Below are 18,850 nucleotides of genomic sequence, written 5' to 3' on the forward strand. Positions count from 1 at the left end.
GGATTTAACAAAGAAAGGGGTGAGAACTTTTCAGTGGTTAAGGACAGTTGCCTTTTGCAGTAAATGCCCCCCTTGTCATTGAAGTACAGCGTTATTGTAAATACTGATAGTTATCACTGAGAGAGACATAAGTTATCGATTATTATTATCATTATTATTGTCATGAAAATATTATTTTCACTGTGTAGTTAAGGGAAGGCATTGGATGAGTGCTGGCATGTGAGCTCTGGCCAGCCAAGATTAATGCTTAATGTCATAGTGTCACTGACGTCTGAAAAGTCAGAGAAACTCATTCTTCCGGGCATATGAATACAATCATTCATCAAGTTATAAAACACAAGCGATTGATAATGGAGGCGTAAATGAAGGAGTAAAATTACTAGTTACTGAATCTGAGGATTTCAAGTGTAGCCCAGGTAAGGAGACTAAAGGTAACAATAAAGAAAAATGAATGTAAAGTGGAATAATGATGAATTGTTTGTAGAAAACAAGGGGTTGGTGTGAGAGATGGAACACAACACAAAACCACACACAAATGACTGGATGAGGCATGAATTTTGACAGGGTTTTATTGATATGTTGATGGAAAACATGAATGCGCATGAATTTGCAACCCAAATTATATATATACAGTATATATACATGCTGTATATTAAAATACGACAGAAGCTGGTGGTACTTGGTAACAAACACTGATAAATAAAAAAATATGTGGTCGAAAGTGTTCACAGCTTGATTGAATTCCACTCGTGGTACAGTACGTACCAGCGCCCTCTTCTTCATACACTCCATGACCATGAGGAAGATCTGCTGAGCCTGCCTGCGGCTGTAGCTGAAGGTTTTCTGGATGGTTACAAGGAGCTGGTCTTTGACGCTGTCGCTCACCAACCTGTCAGCACAGTAATTAGTAATGTCATTTACCCGCGGGTGTGAATAGAATAGTTCATTTTTTTTGGGAGAAGCGAGTCTTACCCATCTTCCTCGCTGTATCTGTGTGCGAAGGACAGAATGTCGGAGGCCCGTCCGCTGCCGTCGCACACCACCACGGGCACCGGCGGCTCCTCCCTCAGGCTCTCCAGCACGATGGAGATCACGTTGGGACCCCCCTCCAGAATGAGACACACCAGGGGCACCCCCTGACCCAAACCTGACCCCACACACAGGGACACACACGGTTCATTAGTGACGGCACACACATACTCACATATCTGCACACACGCTATATACTGTACATAGCAGGGACATGGATCAATGGATGGATGAAGGTAAGAGGATAATTAAATCACACTAATCTATTAATAATGCTTTATTAATAATATATTATATCATATTATGTAAAATTCTGTCAATCTATCCATTTATCTCTATCTATCTATCTATCTATCTATCTATCTATCTATCTATCTATCTATCTATCTATCTATCTATCTATCTATCTATCATCTATCTGCCTCTGTCAGTCCGTCTGTCTGTCTGTCTGTCTGTCTGTCTGTCTGTCTGACTCACATGCATAAACATGAACTGAATGTACCTCTCTCTCTCTCTCTCTCTCTCTCTCTCTCTCTCTCTCTCTCTCTCTCTCTCTCGCTCTCTCACACACACACCCACACACACACACACACACACACACACACACACACACACACACACACGCAGAGTTAATAAAAGACAACAACACGGGCCTTTGAAACCAGTGTATTGACCCCGCCGGCAGCCCGGCCCTCTGAAGTGAGTGGTGACAGCTGAGCCTCCCTTTGCTGTCCCTGCCTTACTGACAGCTCCAGGCATAGGATGACAAAGGGAAACCCACAGGTCACATCAGTGTTCACGCGCACGCGCCACGGGAGGAGGGCGCCTTGTGACACACATTACAGTGCTTGCTTCCAAGGGCCTTGTCACGGTACGGACGTTCGGCAGACTCACGCGTGTTGATCTTCTGCAGGGAGATGTGCTTCTCCAGCTGCCGTCGCAGCCGCACCTCGGCGCCGTACTTCCCGCTGGTGCCGTTGTCGGCCAGGATGAAGTGCGAGTGGCTGCTGTTCAGCACCGACAGCTTGCTAAGTGGGTTCGACATGGTCTGGTACGGCCTTGTCACCTGGACGAGTACACACATGAAACTGTATATGTGTGTGTTGATGTGGATAGGGTGTTGGGTATTCATATGAATATTAATATACTGATACTATGCTATGCATACAGGTTTAGTTGTTGTGGCAGTGCAAACTGCTGCACTTTGCTTGAGAAAAGTTACTTCAAGTTCTATCATGAAGATCTGGATTTGTGACTATTATCATTGGATTATTTGAGTGTATTTGTTGGAATGCATAATCAATACAAAATTTTCAAATTATGTGAGATTGGTTTTAGAGAGCAGAGTTATATTCTGCCTGATCAATATTGTAGAGAGGCTAGAATTTTTTTTACAAAAGTATTAAGAACAGCAACCATCAGGGATTGATTCAATTCCTGCAGTTATGTACCCATCATCAAAATTAGTTTATGGTTGACTATATGCTGTAAAGTATATAATCTGTTGTTATTATGATTTAAAATGAATGTATATTTATTTAAAATATACTTTTCTTTGTGATTATTATTTTGCTTTGTTCTACTTTTTCCAAGATGCTATATGACCTTTGGTTTCTGTTTTCTATCTTATTGTTACTTTATTTGAATAATGAATTGCTTATGGGGTTATAGGCCACAAAGGCTGTTTGTAATGTGTGCTAACAAACACTGTAACATTGAAATAGGACACAAAGTATAAAAAAATATAAATAAACAATATAATCTGTAAACAGTCATTTGTCAGCACACACTGAAACACTAATGGGTATCTACGTTAATTTGTGACTTACGTCTCTGCCGATGAGGTCTTCCTTGTTCTCCACGATCCCCCAGGGAGCGAATCCGATGGCGCAGACCTTCCCTCTGGACTTAGACGAGTGATCTTTCAACGCGTCTCCAACGTGCCGTATCACCCCTGCGCGGCCACACGCGGCAACAAGTAGATTTCAATTCTGTGCATGTTATTTTCTTTCCAAAAAAGGGAAGTGCGGCTGTGGGATGTCACAACCTTCAGTTTCAATCTGATGGTAGTAAATGCCGGAGGGGTTGTGTGGGAATTTGTGTTTTTTTTTTCTGGTAATCCACAATGAGTCATCTGCCAAAGACACTAATGGACTTAAACAAAGAGGAAACCTGCCACACGTTTCATTATTCAACCTCAAATTGAATCAGCTTATGTCAACAATACTATTTCAAGTGCTAAACAGGGATTTCATATTCATATGTATAATGTACTGTACAGTAAAGGCTTGTGTCAACATTTCGTCATACCGGTGCTGACTCCACCGGTGAAGATCCAGGCCCCTGTGGTGACGGCTGCTTTGATCAGACCCTTCCCAAAAACCTGCTTGAGCTTGGGCTGCAGGTCGAAGTTCTGCAGGCCCCCGTGCACGGAGATGAGCAGCGTGGGAAGCTCCAGCTGCCAGTCCTTCACCATCAGGTGCAGCAGGCTGTCCGGTTTGGAGTCGTACGACACCCGGATGTACTGCAGAGAGAGAGGGGGAGGAAACCTTTCAGACATTTGGACTCGGATATGTCACTTTACAGAGTTTCACAGCTGACACACAAATAAAATGTAGAAATAGCACTTGTGATATAACTGAAAGATTCCTAAGCAAGGAAGAATATAAAATATAATATAAAATGTTCGTCATGATTAAAGTCCACTGAGGTTATAGTATACAAGGGATAGATAGATAGATAGATAGATAGATAGATAGATAGATAGATAGATAGATTCATTTAGGACTTCCTACCATGGCTTTGTTGGCATGGCCGCCGCCCTGGAACTCTAGCGTGCCGTAGGCGTCTGTGGGAAACGCCTGCGTGTGTTTGACCACGGACCAGCGCTCCTGGGACACCTCCACCTGTACCACCTGCCCCCCGTCCTCTTTGGCTGGACCTCCGGAGGGGAGGGCCACGTGCTGCGTGACCAGCTGACCACAGCTACACCTGGGAGGATGGGCCAGGGTTTTTCAACCGATACGAGCATGTTCGATACGTTTTGCAGGAGAATAAGGGCAGTGGATCTGTGGCTTTAACCACAAATCCCCTCTGTGAGCTTGTTCACAAGTCAGTAGGACGGTTTGGATAAATTATATGAAAAAATGAAATACAATAAAGTGTGAGAGCTGTACTGATGATGGTATGTGCGTCTAGAAACGTCCCTGCGTGTGTGGACAAAAGGCGCTTATCTAAAGACCTCATCGCTTTCACTTTGCAGCGTTTTGGCCGCGCGACAGAAGAAGCTGTTGCATTCAAAAATGTCATCTCAGCCTGGGGCTCGGGTTGTCCACACGTGTTACTCATACAGTAAAGGATTTAAAAGCCCCTTTGTCGCTACAGAATGTTTCGTGGTGGGTGGACTTTTGGAGATGAGATCCTAAATTGCTCACGTCGTCCCTCTTTCCCACCTTTCACATCTAGGTCACAGTGGCGGCCGTCCTTTTCAAAATATATATATATATGTTTTTTTTTTACATTTCAGTATATAAATCTAAGCCCCACACTAGCTTGAAAAAACATAGGATGGTGAGTCAAGATGGGACAAATGCATGACGAATGACAACGCATGGTACTGTACCTGGTTGCGTCTTTACTGGGAATGATTTGGACGCATTCTCTTTTCTGGAATGTCCTCTCGACCCAGGCTCTCTGAATCTGCCGGAAGAAATAATCAGAGTGATATGATAAGTCACTGAATGGTAAAAATACAGCTTTAAACAACTCAAGTATGAGTGGTATTGAGGACAATGAGCCCACTTAAAAGAACACTATCAACCTTAACATCATCCTCCCTTCATCTGCATGTGAATGAGTGAAGCCACTTGGGACCTGTGAAGCAACATGATACCACACATGGCATCATGCTGTTTGAAACAGAGCAAACCTCTGGATAATGTACCATCTCACATACGCACACCAAGGCCTACACCACCCGCCACCTATGCCCCATCAGCTGCATGTCCGTCAGCGGACATCCCGTAAACATCTCCGCCTAATTAAGGACAGAACGTGGCCCCGTCAATGTACTCCGTTCTTTATGCCTTAAATCCTCTTACACAGAGTCGACTCCTTCTAATCCCGCCCAAATGCTGTTGCATAGAAGGAGAACGCACTCAAAACACAGTCCATTAGTTCTGTCGTGTGTGTGTGTGTGTGTGTGTGTGTGTGTGTGTGTGTGTGTGTGTGTGTGTGTGTGTGTGTGTGTGTGTGTGTGTGTGCGTGTCCATGCCCATAAACCCATATACCTCCTAATGACTGTATTATTGTTTTATGCATTATCGAGCCGCAGTGATTAACCATGCCCTCCGCGGTGGAAAGCGCTGCTTCCAGTTGCACTTTCTGAAATACCTTCACTCTGGATAATGGTTGAGGATTAAAAACTCACATCTTAACGTCTACCCGTCACATGAGCCACAATGGGCCTTTCTATATGCCCGGCAGAGCCTCATACTGATAGTAATGCCCAAATATCTCTCATGCTATGCCAGTATGAATCTTACAGCTCCATTCAGGGTTTTCAATTTAAAAATAAACTGAAACGCAGTCAACCTTAAACTAAACTTGTTGAACAAATACTGATAAATAAATGTATTTATTATAAATAAACCAAAAATAAAATAAAATATAAAATATAAATATAAAAATATAAAATTATTTTGGATAACATCATGAAAAACTAAAAGGAAAAGGTTACTATAGATTTTAAATGGGCCAGAATGTGACAACATCGTCGATCATTCATGTCCATTTTAAAGTGTGCTGTTAAATGGAGCTGACTGAAGATTACACTTAAAAGTCTTGTGTATTCAATTATCATGAGATACTGTAGATCCTCGGGATCTTTTGTGTTTCCCAATCTTAAAGTGACATGAATGCCCTGAACAAGAAGCTCTGGTCCCCAAAAGATGAGCTTCTGAGTGGTCAGCGTCACAAGGTCAGGGATAACACACAGGGAACCGTCACCAAAGAATCTTTAGTTTGCTAGAGTTACATATAAATGGTCATTGGTCTTTGCCTTGATGATTCACTACAACACTCACACAGCCACATTGAAGCACATTCAAGGCTTCAAAAACCCAACATCCAAATGCAATCATCCAAAAAGAAAAGACCAGACTCATACTGAACTATTCATCATGTAAAGAAGAGTAATTACTTAAAAAAAAAAAAAGAAAAAAGAATCAGCAATAAACCAGATAGGGACTCGGGGAAAAGGTGATTCATAATCTCGTAATAATATACACAAAATCAAGACTAATTCCGGTAAACGGTGAAGTACCACTTTGCTCCATCAAGCGGAGACCCAGCGGTTTTGAGAAGGACTCCCCCAACTCAACTCCCTTTCCCCAAACTTCCTCCCTTCTTCAGAATTTGTCCTTCGTCTCCATCTCCAGCCCCGTGGAGGCGGCGGAGGGGCCCCTTACCTCCCGCCAGTTTCCATCGCCAGCATGGGGGTCCGACGGACGGTGGTCAGCCCCGCTCTTCCCGGTGAACCCTCAACTCCCATCTCTCCTCTCAGGGTTCCTCCCGGTTGGACCTCCAGAGCCCAGTGAAGCCGGGGCGATATGAAACGTCTTCACTTTATGCAGCTGTGGGTTCATATGACGAGCATGTGAGCCAGCGGGGCCTTTGTTCGCCCGGGTCCCATGACTCGGGTCCAAGGTAATCCTTTTGGCAGTCCCATGACCGCTCGGCTTGAACACAGGGTATGTTCATCCCCGAGTTTGGACCAAAGCGCAACAAATCTACTTTGAGATCCCATGCACCCCCTCGCTCCACACACATGCGCACACATGCGCACGCACAGAAACACACGCGCACACACACACACACACACACACACACACACACACACACACACACACACACACACACACACACACAGACACACGCACACGCACTTGTACACACACACACACACGCACCTACCACCAGCTCCTCTTAATCTGGAGCCCCACAGAAATGAGAACTTTCTCTCTTGGATTGAGTAGTTTTAATAAAGGGGGAACTGAGGAACTGAAAGAGTAAATGATATGAAATGAAAGACTATAGCGGCCACGACACTCTGGCGTCGGTGTTTTATTTCGATATTTGAGACACCCTTGTTCCAGTTGAACTTCAGCAACTCTGGACTCGATTATTGGGAGAACTGGCCAATAAATCATTTCTCATTGTTTCTAAGTTCTTAAAGAAATGGTTGATGATTATTTGGAGCATGACCAGTTGACGATGGCAAATGGAGTTGTATTCTTGCAGTGTTAAAAACCCAGGGATTGCATGCGCTGGACTTTCTCAAGGCTTTAGAAGTAGATGGGATGTTTTTCTCCAAACCATATGAAGCTTTGAAAAGACTGGAGAATCAAATGGGATTGACAAGACAATTTTCGAGCGTTTAAAAGGATTCTTTTAAGTAGCCTGTATGTTTTTCTTGAGCATATGATGATTTAAAAAGACCGGAGAAGTTTATAAAGAAGTAAAACGATCCATTTTCCCTCAGGTACGGTTACAGAGTAATAACTGTCTGGGCGTGGAGAGTGACCAGTGAGATTGTAATGAAATCCACGAGCGTCTCCACGAGCGCCATCTGCTCGCGCCTCATGGGGAACAGCTCGTCCTTGTTCGGAGCCTCTTCGATGCAACACACAAACCCCCACCGGTCAACACAAACAACTCCGGCCTCGGCTTCGCTCGGTCGTTATCGCACCGGATTAGGGTTTACAAACAAAAAAAGGCTCAAATTCAACCGGTGCAAATTGACGCTATTTCCTTCTGATTAAAAAAAGGAGCTTTGTGGTCATTTGAAATAAAAGGGCTGTTGCACTCGGGGAAAACAATAAACAATAAACAAGGAAATTAGACCAGGATTAGGGTTTGTTAAGAGATTAGCAGCGCTCAATAAGGAACAAAATGTTAATTATCGAGCAGTTATATCACTGTTTTTTGTTATTATTCATTAATTAATTAAGAGTTGTAGCATTAGATAGTAGAAAGTCCATCAGCACTATGGCGGAAAAGGAAACAGTCATTTGTGAAAAATGACTGTAAATAAAAAAATCCAGAGGATTGATGCTCGCTCAGTTTTGTGATATAGATTCCACTTGTTTTTTGTTCCTTAAACTTCTTCTTCTCCTAATGTTCTTTGGCGAGGGCGTGTGTCTAAGTAGTCTTGTGAACCCAACGACAGAGCTTGAAATGCCACTCGATTGTGGAAAATGGGAAATAATTTGTTATTAAATTAAGATACTTGATCTTTGTGTATAGCACCTTTCACACTTCAAATGCAACTGAAAGTACTTTACATGAAGAGAATCAAATAATAATAATAATAATAATAATAATAATAATAATAATAATAATAATAATAATAATAATAATAATAATAATAATAATAACAGCAAACAAGCAAAATGCATTTCATAAAAATAAGTAAATATTATACTCAATTTCGGTTTTTCATCATTAGGACAGAGACATTGAAGGATATTAATGCCCAAGGATATTAAATCAATATTTTTCTAGAATAAAATATTGATTCAACAGAGAATATTGTCATTAGTCTTTTTTTTTTTTTTTTTTTGTATTTGAGCGCATTTAAATGGAATAGACGACCACAGGTTACTTTCAAAAATAAAAATAAAACAACACTGTGGATGCTCTAAACCTTATTATTATTGATTCTCGATTCCACGCTGGCGGGGGGAAGGACGTCGCCGGATGAAACGGCTGATTGTGTCTCGGCGCCCGGGCCCGTGGCAGTGGGGGAGCTCGAGCGGGTCACGCGGCGTGGAGCGGTCACATGGGAGCGACACGTCGTCCATTAACACGAGGTCAGGCGGTGCGCACCCTGCCCCAGGCATGTGGGGCGCCAAACTTAGCGTGCTTTCTTTTCCGCTCCCTTTTCTAAACTTGTGAGAGTTTTATTTAATTTTATTTAATGTTGTTTTATTTTATTTTATTTTATTTTATTTTATTTTATTTGTTTGTTTGTTGATTTTTTTTATTTTTTATTTGTTTTTTGTTTTTTAACTTTTTTGATATGATTGATAGTGATTGATTTACTGCCATGCCAATAAGTTTGATTTTGATAAAAAAAAAAAAAAATCCAATCCAAGAAAAGGCCAGAGAAAAGGGTAAAAGGGAAGGAAAAAAAAACACACATGATGTGTTCTTCCACTATTGTTTTTGGTGTTATTTTTCTCCTGCTGATGTGAAAGCATCTTCATGGACATTTGAGGGTGTAAACCGACGGTGACCAGTTTGTCCCGTTTTCAAGCTGCGTCCCGAGTCCCGACAAATATCTGTACAACTCTACAATTGAAATCAAAATTCAAATTCAACATCAAATTGTATTTTTATTTATTATTTTATGATTCAAATAATCGTAGTAATATTATACTTGTTTTCAGCGCTCACAGCGATGTTTATCATGTTGTGTCCCACTAATTATTTCCTAACCCAATGAAAAAACATTCACAATGCACCGAGCGCCTGAATTCAACACTGACTGGTCCGTATGTCTGTCAATAAGTCAATGTGCTGCAGTCAAGGCTGCTGCTGGTGTGGCTCGGCCTGACACAGTCTGTCAGTAACGGTTAACTGTCATGCCCAAGAAAAAGTGTGGTTGAAATAGGAGGTTGAAAATGTGGTATTATGGGAAATTTCATTGAGTTCCCGCAATTATTGCAGTTGTTATAGCTCCAGTTTAACCCCTTCAGGCCCCATCAGGTCTTTGTGTTTGGAGGGCTGGAGGTGATGTGAGTGGATGGTAGATCTTTTGATGCCTACACGTGGAGTATTTGGAAAGATAACCTTTAATTCAAGCCTTATCGCTTCTAACAATGTCCCAGTTCTGTTCGATTACGTTTCGGATTTGTATTGCCCCCATTGCTGTTTCTAGCGACATTAAGTGGCTGATTGGATTGGACTGTAGATTATTTTAGTTACAGTACATACTGTAGATACCTACTGAATTTGCATTTTTATTTTTTTTCCCCCTTTTTAAAGTCTCCAGTCAGAAAAAAAGATGCTTCAGGCGACATGGGTTGCAACAGTGGTTGGTATTTCAATATAAATGGCAGCGGAACTTCACTTTTCCACACTTTATCCAGGACAGAGGAGCTAGGCATTGCAATACTCTCAGATTCACAATACTAACATATTCACCACACACATAGAATTTGTCCGCTAGGTTTCATTATAACATTGAAACAAGGCGGGAGCTTCTACAGTCACTCCCACCGCTACACATAGATACGAACATATTGTACTTAACCCAGTTCCCATCTCTCGCTAATGTTGCTTCTGACCCTAACCGCTCCTTCTAAATCACGGGCTCATGCAGCACTCTGGATTGGAAGTGTATTGTGTATCATTATTGTTATGTATTAATCACATGAAAGCGGAATAAAAAGCTTAGTGTGGGCCAGATGCCGGCTTCCTCACCGTTTCATTCTCATAGATTAACAGGCAGGTCACTCTGGAAATCAAAAAACCTGCAGCGTAGTGTTTGCGCCCGTGCACTTTTCATATTAATGTCACAGCCGAAAATTCTCTTTGCTTTTCCACGAGGGACACCAGAAGGCACGTTAAGCTGTGGGACGTCACCCCTGCAACTGCTGGTTCACTACCCCCTTCACTGCCTTGCACAACGACCCTTCACCCTAAATCACTCATGTTGGCCGATTGGCCTTAGTACTGTAGTTACACAATGACTTCAACTGATGACTTAGTAGTAAAAAATTCAGGCCTTAAACAGCATAATAATTGGATGCAAATCAATACCCCTGAGCGAAAAAAAACAAAACAAAAAACACTGCTATACGCTGCGATACGATGAAATTATTCCATAGAATGATGATATTTTATGAGAATATATTTTATTTAATCATTAGAATCTCTTATCAAACTAAAACTGGGTGCAGAGTGGGTCCATTCTACTTTTTAACTTCAAGCTGAAAGGGGAAACAGTCACTTGAAATCAAAGTCTCTGAATATCAGGGTTTGATTTTTAGCATTATTTTCGATACAGTGTTAAAATCTTTAAGCAGCAAACCTACCAAAACACTGCAAAACATGCCTCAAAAAATGATAAATACTTTGATCAAAACAGCAGCACTAGTTTGTCTCAAGCATGATTACTCACAAAATAAAGGTGGCAATAAAAGTAGGTGCACTATTTAATGTCAATCGTTGAAGTTGTTCATAATCGTGTGTTCTTGAGTTTCTCATTTCAATTTCATTTGTTCGAGGAGGAAAACCCCACGACTACAAGCAATAGGAAAACTGATACAAAGTATAGGATTTCTGTAATGACCTGGTGCAAGTACAAACGAAAAGCCCTTAAAACAGATATTCCAACAATGTCATACAGTAAAATGTATGTGCAGTTTTTGTTGAAAGAAAGTGTAGAAAAATACAATAAGCAATGGCACTGCAATAACATAACTGTTATATAACCATTATACAAATCTTTTGAGGGTTCTGTATGCATTTCAGTATATATTTGGGACTCGTACTATTGTTTAGATGTAAAACTATTTACTTATTGTTGGAGGTTGGGCTTGAGTGACAAAGGAATTCAAGTCATATATGTACAAGATATTTTTGTAAATTTTCTGTGTTCATTGAATGCAGTTTCTATTGTCTAGACAATGACAGTTTAGAAATCCGTTTAGTCCACATAGAACACTCAATGTTATGCTAAATGTATGAAGACTAGAAGTAAACTGTTCTTCAGCCAGACAAAACTATATATTTCGTTTTGCTTTTGAGCCCAAATCCCGTGGCCTGTGTTGGTTCACTGAGGGCCAGTCTTACCTTCTGCGACCCAGTGGACATGCTGCGCTTGATGGAGTTCCGTTTGAAAGACCCACTGGTCCCCCTATTCCCAGTGAGGCCCCTGCCCTCCATTCTTCTCCGTGGGGTCCCTCGTTCTCTCTCTGTCCCCTCTCTCTCTCTCTCTCTCTCTCTCTCTCTCTCTCTCTCTCTCTCTCTCTCTCTCTCTTGTGCTTGCTTTCTCTCTCCCTCTCTCTCTACCCGTCTATCAATCACTCAGCCATAGCTTATGTCATCATCCCCCAGTCCGTCAACTTCGGGTGACAGCCAGACCTGAGGGTCCCAGTCAGTTCCCAATCAGTTTCCAGTCAGCTCCCAGTCAGTTTCCAATCAGCTCCTGGTCAGTTTCCTGTCAGCTCCCAGTCAGCTCCTGGTCAATTTCCAGTCAGCTCCCAGTCAGCTCCCAGTCAGCTCCCAGTCAGCGCCCAGTCAGCTCCCAGTCAGTTTCCAGTCAGCTCCCAGTCGGTTCCCAGTTGTTCCAGCTCATGTTCCAGGGCTCTGGTGCGCGCCGTCGCTGGGCACAAAGTGAGGTCTGATGTGCTGAAGTTTAGATAAAGGCTGGGCGGCTCAGCAGCGCCTGATGCGCAGACCCTCTTCTGCCTTCCTCTGCCTTGCGCTCCATAATCAGGATTAATGGACACTGCTGGGGGACCAAGGGCAGTGCTCTTTAATGGATGGAGATTTAATAAAATGGTGATTGAAGGTAAATCTACTTTAGAACAACTCTGGCTACAAAACGGCTTTTTAAACCGGCCTGGGAAGAACAATGAATGGAGGATGTATGCTATGTGTGTGAAGAGCTACGAAGGGGCTAAAGTAAGAGAGGGAAGGTAGGGCCAAGGTGGTTTGGCCAACGGGAGAGTGTGTAAAAGGGATAACACAAATTAAAATAAGCCAATGTCGGAATGTGATCTTGAACAGAAAAAATGGGGTCCACGTGGCCGCTGCCCGACCTACTGCACCCCTGCGTTGATCTAGTTGTGCTTCGCCTATCTCTCCCAGTGTCAGAACTCAAACTCAGTACATACACCATACAATAAGCCTTGGGTTTGCAGGACGGGTGTGGTGCGAACTATGTGGGTAGGGATGCGGCGGGCGGCTGCGATCTTGCCGGTCACGCTCCTGCCCCTAGAATGCTTCACGTCTGTCCTGCAATTTTAATACCACTCATATTAGAACACATACCCTCCCACACAAATCTTACTACAAGCAACAATCCACCAGACCAGGGTTTGCTGGGCAGGAGGGGTGCGAGTGATTCGGGTTCGACATACTTGGAGGACTCGCACCCCGACGGCCCGCAATTTTAATTACAATTACCAACAGCACACATTGAGCGCTCGGGTTTGGAGGGTGGTGGGGCGCTGGTGGGTTGGTGCGGTGGTCTGGTTGGCTGGAGGGGGGCGACTGGGTTTGTGTTATGGCGGATTGCACCTGGTGCCAGGTGATTTCTGGCCTACTGCGACCCGGCGGGGCTGCAGGGAGTGTCGCCGGGTGCTTTCCAGGGCCCCTTGAAGGCTGCCGTCCTGAGTGTAGGTTGGGGTGCAGGAGGCGGCTGTCGGCTTTGCTCCTGCTGCATGGCTTGGTGGAGGTGGAGGGCTAGTGCTGCGTGGTGGGGGGCCCACATATCTGGCTGTCCGTGGAAGTCGACGGGGGGCTCTCATCCAGATGTCCTGCGCCGAGCACACTCGGCTACATGGGTGGACGCTCGGAGCTTGTAGACGGGTGGGGCATCTGGCCGGTTGTGGTATGGCAGGCCTCGCCTCTGCGCGGGCTTCTTGGCCCTGGGGGGCCTCGCCCTGTGCCTGGGTATGCGGTCCGGATTATGCACCTGCAAGTGCGTCTTATGCCTGCACGTGGGGGTGGGTTGTACGTCTGCGCTTCAGGGGTGCAGGGTCTCCTCGGGCTCTCTGGAACGGGTTTATGCTCAAAGGGACTGTGCATGGGTGTTGCTCAGCCTGTGGCTGCAGGGCAGGGTGCTTGGGGCTTGGTGGTGGTCGTGGAGTGTCTATAGGGCTGCAAGACTCAGGGGTGGCTGCGGGGGCTTTCCCGCTGCTTGAAGGCGCTACAATATAATTCCGACTTCATACACCAGAACTAATTGGGACAAGTCCACACACACACACACACACACACACACACACACACACACACACACACACACACACACACACACACACGCACGCACACGCACTTGCACACACACACACGCCCACACTCCTTTCGTCCCTCATTTTACTGCCATAACTATGACAGGAAGAAGCCACGTGCCGAATTGCTATTCCAGTTTTCTTGGACTTAATTAACTAACTAACTACTAACTAACTAACTCTGTTTTGTCGATACATGTTCTCGTCTGATGTTTCTACGTTTACGTTTCTCCATGTACATGTTGTTGTTTGGTTGTATGTTTATTTGTCGCAGCCGAGGTGATTTCCTCCTCTTGGAGTAGTAATGATGATTCCAGTAGTTGTTTATAGACCAAAACATGATAAGATCCAAAGAGGGGGATTGGTGGAGGTACTGTGTAACAAAAAACTGTGCTCTTGTCATCCTCCAGGTGGTCCACAGGACAGGGTTGTTGCAGCAGTTCTACGCAATTAAAGAATGAATAAAGAGCTGCATTGCAGGTTGAGAAGTTGAAGACTTATTCTGTCCGAGATACAATGGCCGACAAATACTCTGTGTTGTAACATGCTGACAGCACAGGTTAAAATAAAAAAATAAAAATGGAACAAGATAGCACACATGTCAGTTTTAACCAAATATCCACAAACAGACAAAATGCAATATAGTTTAAGACTACAGTACAATAGAATCAACACTGTCTCACACATTTTTGTGCTCATAGTCACAGAAATGAATCTATTTAATCGTATCCCAGAGCGTCCCACTTTTTTCATGCTACACATAACAAAATGAAAACCCAATTCACCCAACAGTTTTTTTAGACTTTAGAAGGGGGCATGAGGAGGGAGGGGCCACAGATGCGTACACTAAAACTAAAATCAACCTGATGAAAGTACGCCACCGAGGGGAGGTGGCGGCATTGATGTATTAAAATGAACAATGTATGGGTTTAAATTTCATTCTGACTCGCACAAAACAAAAGCAGGATACTGGTTCGGCTTTGTCCCTGAAGGGTCTATTAAATTCAAGCTTGGGTGAGAAATGGGATATAGGGTCATACACTCACTATGAATTTCTTTCATAGGTACAATTTAACTTTATATAGTTGTTGGCGTTTGCGCACCTGGCTGAAAATTTGAATGTCGTCACACCGGGCTGCCGGGGTTCCTACCCTCTGGCGCTCTCGGTGCGCGGGGTGCATGTCGCTGGGGGGTCGGGTTGTCGGGTGGGGGTGCCGTCTGCAGTCCGCAGGCTCGGAGCTGCCCGACATGGCGGAGGCACATGGCGGAGGCACATGGTGGGCGCTCTGCGCCCTTGGCTGATCGCTGTAGGTTGGCTGTCACCAGGATCAGGAGGTGAGCGCGCTGGGGCACGGGGGGGGGGGGGGGGGGGTCTGCGTGGTTGCTCCCCGGCCTGCTGCTCCCCTGTATCGATTCGGTCGCGACTTGCCTATCTCTCCCAGTACCAAAACCCATACTTAGCACATGCACCACACAATAGACGGAGGGCTTGCGGGATGGGCAGGGTGCAGGCTATGTGGGTGGGGATGTGGCGGGCAGCTGCCATCTTGCCTGTCCCGCTCCCGCCCAAGCGTGCTTCTCGTCCGGGGGGTGTAACATCGAGGTGCCCCTTGCTGGGCACACGCTGCTACGTGTATGGGTGCTTGGCACTCACGCCGGGCGTCAGGTTGGCTGCGGTGGGGCGGGCCTTCCCCTTGTGCAGGGTGTGGGTGGGCATGGGGTCCTGCCGGCTCGCCTGTGGGGCGGGCGGCTCGGGCGGGGTGTCGGTCTGTCGCCGTGGGGCTGGGATCCGGACCTGTGGTCCGTGCCTTGTGCCGGTGGCCTGGGTTCTGTGCGGGCTGATGTGTCTTGTGCCTGCACCCGGAGGTTGGTTGTATGTGTGCGCCCCTGGGGTGCGAGGTCTCCTCGTGCTCCCTAGGACTGGGTCTTGCTCCTCTGGGCTTGGTTGATATCATACAGACTTTTAAGTTTCTACAGGAGAAAAACAAAAACGAATTATCATATGCATTGCACTATATTTACGTAATTATTTATAAATGTTTCAAACCAGAATGGCAACCCTAACCCTAAAAACTCTAAAAGTACATGTCCAGAGCTGTCCAAAACAGCTCTGGACATGTACCTTATTTTGGTAGCTCTTAATTACTGAGATATAGGGCTTCAAAAGTAACCTCAGGTCAGGGTTCAAAGGTCAATATCGCATTTAGGGTCCACTGAAATCTCTCAAACTTGCATATGTTAACCAACAAGATGAGACCTTTCTGAAAGTGTGTTTGGTTTTGTTCCACAACAAAGTAAAAAAAAACCCTGTCATTGCACATGGGTACCAAGTGTGAATTCTAACACTATTCACAATCTTAATTGAAGAAAATCAGATTATTCTTTTTAGTGACCCCCCCATTATGCATGGGGAAACTCCAACGGGGTCTGATTGTGCTGTTTGTGAATTGGAAAGTTTTTTTCAATATGGCTCATTTGCACAGAAAGTGGACAATTTTGCGCCAAGTGTTTGAATAATACCTCGTTTAAATACTCACAGATAGCAACGGCGCACGGAGACACTTTTTGCATTGCAGCGAAGTTAGGGATGTATTTCACCATTTGCGGATGTTTTGTGAATTAGATGCTTGCGTTTGTGTTATTTGCGCCGGTTTACCCGATGCAAAAGCTGTGCAACCTTTTTATGAGTTTGCCCCTCAGTCCGGGGATGTACTGGGCGGGTTCAAGGGGTTCATTTATATAACTGTAGGGATGAGAGAAAAGAAGATGAACCATAATTCGTTTATATTAAAATATTTCAATAGTTGTATTAGAACAAAATAACGGATCGTTTTAGATAGTATTGGAGCAGATGTTGGTGACTTCAGTGTTATTTTTAACAGGAGGTCATACTGATTACATCACATGGAGTCAATGTTTTATACTTAACCAAATGTCATTTCAATAACTCACCCTTCCAGATATTAATGGATGTTTTTGCTTCTGATCCGGGCGATTTGACATTACCATTAATGACAAGATAGATTCATTTTCTATCTGGATCCAGCAGCGTTTATTCTGTCTGTGATTCAAGCAACAGAGCAAAGCTGCTGTATTGTAATAATAATAATAATAATAATAATAATAATAATAATAACAATAAAAAATATATATAATAATAATTATTATAATAGCGTTAATCCACCTATGTTTCTACAGGTTGACAAACACATCCCATCACGTGTCGCCTCACGTTTGTCAGCTGAGCGTTGGTATTAGAAGCAGCAATCAAATAAACACACTCTGCAGACTAAAAAAAGATGGGACAAATCCAGACGCATGTGCGGGCATAGGAGTGAGCGTAAATATGAATGGGAGGGAAACTGAATGGAGCTTTGACCCTACGCTGGCCCTGCACGTGCACACACAGGGAGCCACATGTGTCGGAAGCACAAATTCTGGCTTCATATTCATATTTACACCTTACATTGATTTACCCGATTATCTCATATTGGTTTCTTTCTTTAAGACTACACAATGGCCACTCAAGGCTTTACAACCAGCCCTTGTTACCACGGGCGCCACCCCACCGCCCGGTCCCAAGGTAGATCATGCAAAATAAATTACGGCTTACTTCACACCTTTATGTTCCATCAAACGTAACCGCAGCCAAATGAAAATAGTGCTTAAAAGTGAGGGGTCGAATTTTGAGTTTACTATTGACTCCCCTGCAATTCCTTCGCGTCCCACAGAACACCGCCCCTCTAACGGAACAGTATTACCACCAGTGTCTTGTTAGGACTCTCTCCAACATCACTATGTGTGCAGCAATATCATCCAATTCATGAATCGCTGTTTCGGACATCCCAAAAAGGATTAACAGTAGGATAGCTGAATTGTATTCATGGAAGACCTTGACGCAAGGCTTGAGCCTGAGGGGGGAAGAGGGCAACTGAGGACAAACATGCAAACGTTCCCTTGCAGCTACAGACCGGTGGGACGGTGCCACTGTTCCTCCCGCGTTATTGACCCGCCCCACCAACCCACAGGAGAATATCTTTGCTCGTGGAGCCGGAAGGTTTCCGATCATTTCCGCCCGATCAGATGCCCGGTGCATATCAGCTGGGGATGGACCGGGCATTGCAAAGAGATTGACTGTAAAGCAGGAGGCGGGATAGGGAGGGATGGTGATGGAAGCAGGTGGTCAGCTGGACTGGAACTCTGTGGCTCACAGTATGTTTCTATTCATTTTCCTTCAACACGCTGTTGGAATTTCATTATAAAGGCGTTATGTGGATTTATGACGTGTTCCCATTGCATGCACTGTGGTAAAATGTATACAATAAAATGTAATATTCTGTTTTGTAATGGGAATGTCAAATAAATGCTGAATAATGTCAAATAAATGTTCAATAATGATACGTGAAACATTTTTTCGTAATTTTTATATTAATTGCTTCTACTTTCATGGAAGAGAGAATGCTTTTAGGGCATATAACATTATTCATGGATTATGCTTTAATGTATATTAATTTATCATTTTTGAACCAATCTTTGTCTATTAGGAGGGTTATAGGAGGAGGACGCGTGCGTCACGTTATCATATAGGCCTCGTCAAAAATAGTAAACACCATCTAGTAGTGTGGTACAATTTACCTGCATTAAGAAGGACATCTGGAAATGGACTGGACGTATTTAATAAGTCATTCTTAATACTGACACGACCAGTGAGTTCTCTGCTAAACAACGCAACAACCAATGGGAAGGTCCTAGAGATATACTGGATACAACAATAAGACACTTGAAAATAGGGG

General features: G+C 44.0%; 1 protein-coding gene across 1 annotated transcript; it reads right to left on the reverse strand.

Annotated features, from left to right (window-relative positions):
* Positions 1-968: 968 nt before the first annotated feature.
* On the reverse strand, positions 969-3,941 carry LOC307228038 (transient receptor potential cation channel subfamily M member 1-like; the record flags this gene model as incomplete). Its single annotated transcript, XM_079997528.1, has 5 exons — positions 3,825-3,941; positions 3,340-3,553; positions 2,859-2,983; positions 1,924-2,095; positions 969-1,147 (listed from the first exon to the last, which is right to left on the reverse strand). The coding sequence occupies exons 1-5, from the start codon at positions 3,825-3,827 to the stop codon at positions 969-971; spliced, it is 693 nt and encodes a 230-aa protein (XP_079853654.1). The 5' UTR covers positions 3,828-3,941.
* Between the last annotated feature and the right edge of the window lie 14,909 nt (positions 3,942-18,850).

This window comes from Zeus faber (assembly GCF_960531495.2).
Source record: "Zeus faber genome assembly, chromosome: 3".
NCBI classification, from domain to species: Eukaryota; Metazoa; Chordata; class Actinopteri; order Zeiformes; family Zeidae; genus Zeus; species Zeus faber.